At 53.4% G+C, this 10,520-nt stretch overlaps 1 protein-coding gene across 1 annotated transcript; it reads left to right on the plus strand.

The window, feature by feature from the left end:
- The first annotated feature begins 481 nt into the window (after window positions 1-481).
- On the plus strand, window positions 482-9,798 carry KPTN (kaptin, actin binding protein). The gene is made up of 12 exons (XM_007997362.3): window positions 482-796; window positions 1,143-1,225; window positions 1,348-1,432; window positions 1,507-1,561; window positions 3,965-4,040; window positions 4,156-4,229; window positions 4,582-4,691; window positions 5,047-5,124; window positions 7,218-7,293; window positions 8,056-8,191; window positions 8,281-8,463; window positions 9,408-9,798. Exons 1-12 carry the CDS (start codon window positions 574-576, stop codon window positions 9,534-9,536), a joined length of 1,308 nt encoding a protein of 435 aa, XP_007995553.1. The 5' UTR covers window positions 482-573; the 3' UTR covers window positions 9,537-9,798.
- The last annotated feature ends 722 nt before the right edge of the window (window positions 9,799-10,520 follow it).

A 10,520-nucleotide genomic window follows, 5' to 3' on the forward strand; every position in this document is an offset into this window, starting at 1 on the left:
GACTCTGTATCAAAAAAAAAAAAAAAAAGTGAACTGTGGAATTACCTTGTTTGGTTTCCAGTACTGACCGCTCGTTACTAGCTGTGTGATCTTAGGCAAGTTACTTTACCCCTCTGTGCCTCAATTCCTTCATCTGTAAAATGGATTTAAGTACCTACCTCCACCCCCTTCCAAATTTTTAATAAATTATATGGAATGCACTTATAGTAGTTCCTGGCACATAAGGGCAATATTAAGTTTTACGATGATGATGATTCGACCTTCCACACAGCATAGAGCGAGAAGCCGTGGCCGCCACCTCCCATCTCTAGTCACAGACTCCTTATGGCAGCCACCTGGTCCAGAAATGGAAAGGAGAAGAGTGCGCAGGCGCAGTGGGTCAAAGTTGCCTGGGAGACCCGAGCATGCAATCTGGCCGCCATCTTGGGAGAGGGCAAAGCCAGCAGCTTCTTGCACGTCATCAGCCTGCGCAACGGCCGGGCACCCGGCGGTTCAGGTCGCTTAGAGAGTCGTAGGTTGGGTAGTGCGGGTTGCGGTGGGGGCTGCCGAGAGGGTGCGTAACTGAGGGGCGTGATGGGGGAGGCGGCCGTGGCCGCGGGGCCTTGCCCGCTGCGCGAGGACAGCTTCACGCGCTTCTCGTCGCAGAGCAATGTGTATGGGCTGGCAGGCGGCGCCGGCGGGCGCGGGGAGCTGCTGGCCGCCACGCTTAAAGGCAAGGTGCTCGGCTTCCGCTACCAAGACCTCCGACAGAAAATCCGGCCAGTGGCCAAGGAGCTGCAGTTCAACTACATTCCCGGTGGGTGGCGCTATGGTGCTGGGAGGGCCCTGGAACGTGGTGTTGAGGCGGCTTCTGAGGCTCTCTCTGAGCCGGGTCACCGTGCTGGGAGAATGGAATCGGGGTGGTTTAAGGGGATCACTGGGATCAGGAGGCAGGCATAGTTGGGGCCTGGATGAGCCTAGGGTTTCAGGATTCTTCAGACTTACAGGTCAGGATCCCTGGTACCCAGGGAACAGAGGTCGGGTGATGGCGGTCAGGACTCAGACCAGAGGGCATGATCATTGCGGTGGCTGGAGTTCACATGTTTGGGAGATCAGAGTCATGAGTCTGCCTAACACTGAACTTAGAACTCTTCCCCTCCCAGTGGACGCGGAGATTGTCTCCATTGACACTTTCAACAAGTCACCCCCCAAGCGAGGTCTGGTTGTGGGGATCACGTTCATCAAGGTACCTAGAGCCCCCTCCACCTCCCTTCGCCCTCCTCCTTACACACATGGTGAGTTCCACTGAGCTGCCCCAGATCCCACCTGCCACCCCTGCCCTCCCCTGAACCCCGTGTCCTCCCCCAGGATTCAGGGGACAAGGGCAGCCCCTTCCTGAACATTTACTGCGATTATGAGCCCGGCTCTGAGTACAACCTTGACTCCATTGCCCGTGAGTGAGGCGTGGACGGGAGGAGGGAGAGGGTCCCCAGCAGGTGCCCCATGCTCACGCGCCCGTCCCTACAGAGAGCTGCCTGAACCTGGAGCTCCAGTTCACTCCGTTCCAGCTGTGCCATGCAGAGTGAGTGTCCCCTGGGCATCTGTGCCCACCCCACTGTAAATGTAGAAACCCTGAGCTCTCAAACCCCTTCTTTACTTACAGACCCCTGTAGTCTGTTTCCCCTTCTGGAAAATAAAGAGGTTGTACTAGATTAGAGATTGAAAACTAAAATGCCAACCGGGCACGGTGGCTTACACCTGTAATCCCAGCACTTTGAGAGGCCGAGGTGGATGGATCACCTGAGGTCAGGAGTTCGAGACCAGCCTGGCCAACATGACGACACCCCGTCTCTACTAAAAATACAAAAATTAGCCGGGATGGTAGTGTGCACCTGTAATCCCAGCTACTCAGGAGGCTGAGGCAGGAGAATCACTTGAACCTGGGAGGTGGAGGTTGCAGTGAGCCAAGATTGCACCACGGCACTCCAGCCCAGGTGACAAGAGCAAAACTCTGTCTCAAAAATAAATAAATTAAATTAAACTAAAATGCCTTTGGGGACCAGGGAGGTCATGTGAGAATGGAAAGCACAAGTGTAATGTAACGGAGCATGTGTGCACACACACATATGCAGCTGAGGTTGGAAAGCTGTAGCTAAGTGGAGACCACGAACTTGCCCACAATCAGATTCTATGTTTGTTTTTTAGAGCATCGTGCTTTTTTTTTTTTCTTCTTCTTTTTGAGATGGAGTCTCGCTCTGTTGCCATACTGGAGTGCAGTGGCTTGATCTCAGCTCACTGCAACCTCTACCTCCCAGGTGCAAGTGATTCTCCTATTTCAGCCTCCTGAGTAGCTGGGATTACAGGCTCATGCCACCATGCCTGGCTACTTTTTATATTTTTAGTATAGATGGGTTTTCACCATGTTGGCCAGGCTAGTCTCAAACTCCTGACCTCAGGCGATCCGCCTGCCTTGGTATCCCAAAGTGCTGGGATTACAGGCATGAGCCACCACACCTGGCCCAAGCATCATGATTTTAAGGTGGCCATAGACTAGATGGCCAAGGGGCCACCACCCTGCCATTCCTGAACTAGATAATCTGAGAGACTTGATGGAGCACCTGGGAATTCTGGGAATTCTGCACATCTAGAGTTCCCAGATTCTAAAGTTCTAGAGTCTGACATTCCAAGATCAGAGATGCTAAGTTTTCTAGAGTCGTAAGCTCTAAGATTCCAACATTTGAATGTTCTACAGTAAGATAGAAGACAGAATCTTCTGAGGTTTTGTAATGATAAATTCCTGACATTCTTATCTTTCTTTTTTTTTTGAGATGGAGTCTCGCTGTCACCCAGGTTAGAGTGCAGTGGCGCGATCTCGGCTCACTGCAAGCTCCGCCTCCTGGGTTCACGCCATTCTCCTGCCTCAGCCTCCCAAGTAACTGGGACCACAGGCGCCCGCCACCACACCCAGCTAATTTTTTGTATTTTTAGTAGAGACGGGGTTTCACCGTGTTAGCCAGGATGGTCTCGATCTCCTGACCTCGTGATCCGCCCACCTCGGCCTCCCAAAGTGCTGGGATTACAGGCGTGAGCCACTGCGCCCGGCGACATTCTCATCTTTCAAGGAGATAGAACATAGACCATCTAGAATACCAAGGTGCTAGAATCCCAACGTGTGTGGAATCCATTCTAGAGTTCCAGATTCCATTCCAGAACACAGATGGTCTAGAACAGGGATTGGCAAATTTTTTTTGGTAGAAGTCCAGATACTAAATATTAGGCTTTGAGGGCCAGTCTGTCACAACTACTCACTTTGCCATTGTAGCCAGAAAGCAGCCATTGACACTGTGTAAATGAATGAATGTGGCTGTGTTCCAATAAAACTTTATTTACAAAAACAGATAATGGGTTGGATTTGGTCTACAGGTCATAGTTGGCCAACCCCTGGTCTAACAGGTGAGAGTTCCCGAAACTGAAGATTCTAATTGCGCTAATGTTCTTCTTACTAGGATTTGGATATTCTATCATTCCGTGAATCTGAAATCTGTGATGGCAAATTTTAGAAGTTCTAGTATTTCTAAGGAGACAGAAAACAGCACTTCTAGAATACTGGGGTTTCAGATTGAAGAGGTCCTAGCTTTCTAAGGTTCTACAGTTCATTCCATTCCTAAATCCACAGAGCGAAGGTAGGAGTAGATGCGGGCTCTAAGAGTGGGAGGTTCTAGCAAGCCATGTTCCCTCAATTCTGAGATTGGGAGGTACATTCCTTGATTCTGAGATTCTCTGAGGGCTCGTTTCTACAGTTCTGTATTTCAAGGAGATAGAGTACTCAGGAGCTTGAGCCCTGAGATTCTAACCCTGGGTCTAGTGTCTGGATCCCAGAATATTAAGGTTCTCAACAGGCCAGAGTTTTTGCAAGAGGAGAGTTCTGGTTCTCTGACCATATGGATTCCACTACCTTGGGGGTTCTAGATTTCTCTGCTTTCAGGGTCCAGGTCGGGGATCAACTGGAGACCGTGTTTCTCTTGAGTGGGAATGACCCGGCTGTTCATCTCTACAAGGAGGTGAGGCGGGGAGGCGTGCTGGGCAGAGCCCTGTGGGGTTCACTGTGGGCTGGCGCTGGATGGGTATATGTGAAACTGACTTAAGTGGGGGTGGGGTGGGTCTTGGTTCCCCCAGAACGAGGGGCTGCATCAGTTTGAGGAACAGCCCGTGGAAAACCTCTTCCCAGAGCTGACGAACCTGACCAGTAGGTAGGAGAGGCCCCGAAAGAGGCCACTGGGGACCGGGGCAGTGACCTCAGAGAAATCAGGCGGTGGGACCTTAGAGAAATTGGGCACCGGGGAGGAGCTCAGAAAAACGAGTCCATGGCATGACTTCAGAGAAATTGATCAGCAGGGGTGACACCAGAAAAAACAAGAGGTGGACTGAGCCCTCGGGTGGTGAGAATTGACCCCAGAGGAATTGGGCGGTGAGGATTATCCAGGAGGAATCAGGCAGCAGGGTCCCAGGGCTACAGGGAGGGGAAACTGCCCCTGGGGAGGCAGAGGGGCGGGGCTGGGCCCAGCAATGGCCCTCGGTCCTGTCCATCCATCCGCCCGCCAGCGTCCTCTGGCTGGACGTCCACAACCTCCCCGGCACGTCCCGGCGCCTCTCAGCTCTGGGCTGTCAGAGTGGTTATGTCCGTGTAGCCCACGTGGACCAGCAGAGTCGAGGTGAGGGCCACGGTGAGGCGGGGTAAGGGGTGGGGTTGAGGGCTGGGGGCGGGGCCAGGGTGGGGCTGAGGACTGGAGCTGGGTGGGGTAGGAGAGGGAGGTAAGGGGGTTGAGGGATGAGGGTGGGGCTAGCCGGGCGGGGATAGGGTGGGGCCAAGGGCTGGAGCTGGGTGAGGTAGGGTAATGGAGGGAAGGGATGAGGGTGGGGATTGGGGGCGGGGTTTGGGTGGGTTTGAGAGCTGCGGAGGGGCGGGGCTAGGGTGGGGCTGAACGGTGGCGGGGAAAGTCAAAAGTTTCCTGGCTGGGGGCGGGACCGGGGTGGGGCTGGGGCTCTGAGTCCTCGCTCTCCTCGCAGAGGTTCTGCAGATGTGGTCGGTCCTGCAGGACGGCCCCATCTCCCGAGTGATCGTGTTCAGCCTCTCGGCCCCCAAGGGTGAGCTCTGGGTTTGAGGGGATGGGGAGAGAGCGGTGGAGGGAATGTGTGGGGGGAAGAGACAACTCTGCATTCTTGGGTCCTCCCACCCAAATTTGCACCCCTCTCCCAAAGTGTCCAGCCCCCAGTCCCTCCCTCCTGCATCCCCCACTCCAGGCCTTGAGTTACAGTGCACCTCTTCCCTCCCCTCCCCTCCTGTGAATTTAACTTCCAGGACTGGCACATGGGGCCTAACCCATATATTTTCTGCTAGGGTCCAGAGTTGTTCTCCTCACTTTGGTGTAACCTTAGCCCCGCAGCCTGGGGCTGAGCGTCCACCTCTCCCTCTGTACCCTAACCTGCACGTCTCACATCGGGACCTCTTCACCCGACTCTGTGGCCCCTTCACTGTGTCTCTTGCTGCAGTCTAGCCCCCGGCTATGCTCCTGGACTCACCACGGTCCCACCACTCGGAGTCTAGCCTTTTCCCCCAGTATGCTGATCATTCCTGCTCCTTTACTGGGGTCTGTCCCTGACTGGCATTTTGCTTTTTTAAAAGAGTTTTGACTAGGCGCGGTAATCCCAGCACTCTGGGAGGCTGAAGCGGGCAGATCACCTGAGGTCGGGAGTTCACGACCAGCCTGACCAACACGGTGAAACCCCATCTCTACTAAAAATACAAAAATTAGCAGGGCGTGGTGGCGGGCGCCTGTAATCCCAGCTACTCAGGAGGCTGAGGCAGAAGAATCGCTTGAACCTAGGAGGTGGAGGTGGCAGTGAGCTGAGATCACACCACTGCCCTCCAGCCTGGGCGACAGAGTGAGACTCTGTCTCAAAAAAGAAAAAAAAATTATTTCAATCACTTTGGGGACACAAGTGGTTTTGGTTGCATGGATAAATTCTATAGTGATGGATTTTGAGATTTTAATACACCCATCACCCGAGTAGCGTCTGTTGTACCTAATGTGTAGCTTTTATCCCACACCCCCTCCTACCTTCCCGCTTCTGAATCTCCAAACCCCATCACATATACTCTGTATATAGCTTAGCTCCCTCTTCTGTGAGAACATACATTTTTTGGTTTTCCACTCCTGTGTTACTGCACTTAGGATAAGGATCTCCAGTTCCATCTAAGTTGCTGCAAAAGACAACATTTCATTCCTTTTTATGACTTGTGTAGTACTCCATGATGTATATATGCCACATTTTCTTTCTCCACTCATTAGTCGATGACCACTTAGGTTAGTTCCACATCTTTGCAGTTGTGAAGGGCTGCTGTAAACATACGTGCACAAATGTCTTTTTTTTTTTTTTCCCCAGAGAGAGTCTGGCTCTGTTGCCCAGGCTGGAGTGCATTGGCTCAATTTCGGCTCACTGTCACCTCCACCTCCCAGGTTCAAGCGATTCCCCTGCCCCAGCCTCCTGAGTAGCTGGGATTACAAGCATATGCCATCACACTGGGCTAATTTTTGTGTCTAATTTTTGTGTTTTTAGTAGAGACAGGGTTTCACCATGTTGGCAGGCTAGTCTCGAACTCCTGACCTCAGGCGATCCGCCTGCCTCGATCTCCCAAAATACTGGGATTACAGGCGTGAGCCACCGCACCCAGAACCTCAGACTATCATCTAACACCTGCTTCTCCTTCTGGTGTCTGACGTTCATAATTTCTCTCATAGGCCAATCTCTTACCCTCCCTCTGTAACACAGCCTCAAGAGTTTTTCCAGAGATCTAACCTGCATGTCTGTCATTAAAGGGGCCTGGGGTATGACGAGGAGCCCAGAACCTGTCCCCACAAAACCATTCCCCTCTTCATTCATGTTTTTTTTTTTTTTCTGAGACGGACTCTCGCTCTGTCACCCAGGCTGGAGTGCAGTGGCGCGATCTCGGCTCACTCCAACTTCCGCCTCCCAGGTTCAAGCAATTCTCCTGCCTCAGCCTCCTGAGTAGCTGGCATTACAGGTGCCTGCCACCATGCCTGACTAATTTTTATATTTTTAGTAGAGGCGGGGTTTTATCACGTTGACCAGGATGGTCTTGAACTCCTGACCTCAGCTGATCCACCCGCCTCGACCTCTCAAGAGTGCTGGGATTACCATTCATGTTTCTTCTCCAGAGACCAAGGACAGGCCAGCACAGGATGAGTACAGCGTGCTCGTGGCCAGCATGTTGGAGCCAGCAGTGGTGTATCGGTAAGGGGGCCCTGAGACACATGGGTGTGGCCTAACCTTGTTTCTTTGCGCTGTGGTCTAACCTTGTCATTCGCCACAGTAAGTTCCTTTGGGTGGATTACCCAGAGCTGGACAAGTAAAGATACTTGTGACCCAGGGGTGGGGGCTGTGAATATTGAAGTCTAGACTTGCAAGGAATATGTTGAGGCTGGGGGGTGGGAGCAGAGATGCCCCCTGGAGTGGATGTAGTAGGTGTGCTGGCAAATGGCTAATCAGTGGCTATGCACGAGGAAAGCCCAGGTTTGTAGCATTTACCAGAGTTTCCAAAGTGTAAATACTTCCGCTACGGTAGCTTTCGAACCATGAACATGATTACATGGGAACGTTTCCCAGTCAGCTCTCGGAAGCGACTATGGCCAACTCTGGCACCCCTCTAGGGGTGGTGAAGGTGTCCGGCCAGGGCCAAGCCCTCTTCGGGGTTCCATGAAGGCAGCGTGGGTGTCTAGATTGAGGACACGTGTGTCTGAATCCCCAGATGGGACCCTGTGGCTTTCCATCTGGGAGTGAGGTGGTCCCGGAGGTGAAGGGCTTGAGTGCACAGGTTGACCCCTTGCTGGATCTATGAATATGTCCAAATCTGAGATGATGACGTCTAGGCTTCTGGAGGACCAGTGTGTCTAGGCCTGAGAAGGGAAGCAGTACCGGTGCCCAGCTCAGCGTCTGCCAAGGGTGCCGGGCACTGTAAGCTGATCCCAGCCTGTCTGCTGCATTTGGGACCCTCAGGGACCTGCTGCACCGGGGCCTTGAAGACCAGCTTCTCCTGCCCGGCAGTGACCAATTTGACAGTGTCCTCTGCGGCCTGGTCACCGACGTGGATTTGGATGGGCGGCCAGAAGTCCTGGTGGCCACCTACGGACAGGTGGGACCTGACGGTTGGAGCCACCACCCACCGGCCTCCCTCTACTGTGCCCCCATCTACCTGTGTGACCTGGCTCTCCACCCCTGCAGGAACTGCTGTGTTATAAGTACCAGGGCCCAGAGTCGGGGCTTCCTGAGGCCCAGCACGGGTTCCGCCTGCTGTGGCAGCGGGGCTTCTCCAGTCCCCTGCTGGCCATGGCTCACGTGGACCTGACCGGGGACGGGCTGCAGGAGCTTGCCGTGGTCTCCCTGAAGGGCGTGCACATCCTGCAGGTAACCCTGGCTCTCGGGGAGAAGGGTTGACCTCAGCAGTTTCGGGCAGGGGGTGCAGGCCACCTCCCGGGGGAGGGAAGAATTCATTTCTGGTAGGCAGTTCCTACCGGCCAGGACAACTCCCAGGAGAAAGGGGCAGCTGGGAGCACTCACAGCAGCTGGGGTGGGGGCACTGGCCTGGTGAAGGAGATTTATTTATTTATTTATTCTTTTATTCTTTTATTTTTGAAACAGAGTCTTGCTCTGTCACCCAGGCTGAAGTGCAGTGACTCGATCTCAGCTTACTGCAACCACCTCCCAGGTTCAAACAATTCTTATGCCTGAGCCTCTCAAACAGCTGGGATTACAGGTGCCCACCACCATGCCCAGCTAATTTTTGTATTTTTAGTAGAGACGGGATTTCACCATGTTGCCCAGGTTGGTCTTGAACTTCTGGCCTCAAGTCATCCGCCCACCTCGGCCTCCCAAAGTGCTAGGATTACAGGCGTGAGCCACCGGCCCTTTTTGTTTTGTTTTGTTTTGTTTTTGAGACAAAGTCTTGCTCTGTTTCCCAGGCTAGAGTGCAGTGGCGTGATCTGAGTTCACTGCAACCTTCACCTTCTGGGTTGAAGTGATTCTCCTGCCTCAGCCTCCTGAGTAGCTGGGATTATAGGCGCCTGCGTCCACGCCTGGCTACATTTTATGTTCCTTCTAATCTCATTTCCTTACATTTGGGTCTAGGCTTTGTCCCTCCCACCAGAAATTCGCTTAAGGCCACTCCCCTTCACCCCTATCACAGAGGCCCATTCCCATCCCACACACTGTGGTCTGCTCTCTGCCTTCCCACCTGGGCCGAGCTCCTGGCCTTTGGAGTTGCTTCACTCCAGACAGTCCCACCATGATGTAACCTTCACCCCTGCAGCTCTTCCTCAGCTCCATCCCCCTCCTTCTCTTGTTCCCCACAGCACAGCCTGATCCAGGCCTCGGAGCTGGTCTTGACCCGGCTTCGACGTCAAGTGGAGCAGAGGAGACGTCGGCTACAGGGGTTGGAGGACGAGGCAGGTGCAGGGCCAGCTGAGAATGCAGCCTCTTAAGCACCCACGCACCCACTCTTCCCAGACCTGGGGCGACTCATGGCGTGCTCACCGCCACCCGCTGGTGGGAGGTCTCCTGAAGGACAGGATGCTGTCCTCAGACCTCCCCAGGGTGGTGAAGCTGTGCCCTGAGACCCCAGCTAACCCACTTCTCTCTCTGTGCCTCACTGTCCCTATTTGAAAGCAGGGATGATCCCGACCCACCCTGTCCACTCTCGATGAGAATTGGCTGATGGTTATTTATATGTCCAGAAGAACAGCATTTCCCAGTTGTCTCGATTATTTTGTTCGGCAAGCATTTGGTGGGCACCTGCTGTATGCCTGGCTCTGTGTTGGATGCTGGATTCACCCAGAGGAATTGAGGGAGACAGATTTGGGGGAGAGGGAATCCAAGGCTAGACCCAGAAACAGGATGGAGGTTAGGTCCCAGGATAGAACCCAAGAGAAAGAAATGAGGTGACACCTTAGCAGAAAGGCTAAAGTTAAACTGCTGTGGAACAGACTATGTAAAGTGGAAGGAAAAGAACTGAGGTTAGACCCTAGTGGAGTGGGCTGACATGAGACACCAGTGGAAAGATCTAGATCTGAGGGTAGATCCCAGTTGAAAGGCAAGGAGCTTGAGCGTTTAGAGGAAAACTTGTGGATAGAAAGGGCTGCTGTGGGAGAGCAGTGGTCCATTTGTAGCAGAGGGTCTGAAGCTAGACTCCCTATGAATAATGCTGAGGTTGGACCCCAACAAAAAGTAGGTATGGCCAGACCCCTGCAAGGGGCCTGGGTTAAACCCCAGCAGAAAGTGAGCTTAGTTCCCAGTGGGGAGCACTGAGGCAAGACCCAGGGAGAAGACTTGCAGGCTAGACCATGCTAGAAAGGGCTAAGTTTAGACCTAATCTAAAATGCCCAGGGGGTTGGGGGCCCAGGGAGCGGGAGACAAGCCTGATTCTCCCAGCCTGTGGTGGTAGGAGTTGCCTTGCCTGTGGTCTTGTG

Source organism: Chlorocebus sabaeus, chromosome 6 (assembly GCF_047675955.1).
Source record: "Chlorocebus sabaeus isolate Y175 chromosome 6, mChlSab1.0.hap1, whole genome shotgun sequence".
NCBI lineage: Eukaryota > Metazoa > Chordata > Mammalia > Primates > Cercopithecidae > Chlorocebus > Chlorocebus sabaeus.

Bases quoted from the DNA above. Each gene is read 5' to 3' on its own strand.
- KPTN (XM_007997362.3), top strand. From the start codon at position 574: ATGGGGGAGGCGGCCGTGGCCGCGGGGCCTTGCCCGCTGCGCGAGGAC. The intron at 1,562-3,964 runs GTGAGTGTCCCC...CTCTGCTTTCAG, and splicing joins TTCCAGCTGTGCCATGCAGA to GGTCCAGGTCGGGGATCAAC. The intron at 7,294-8,055 runs GTAAGGGGGCCC...TGGGACCCTCAG, and splicing joins GAGCCAGCAGTGGTGTATCG to GGACCTGCTGCACCGGGGCC.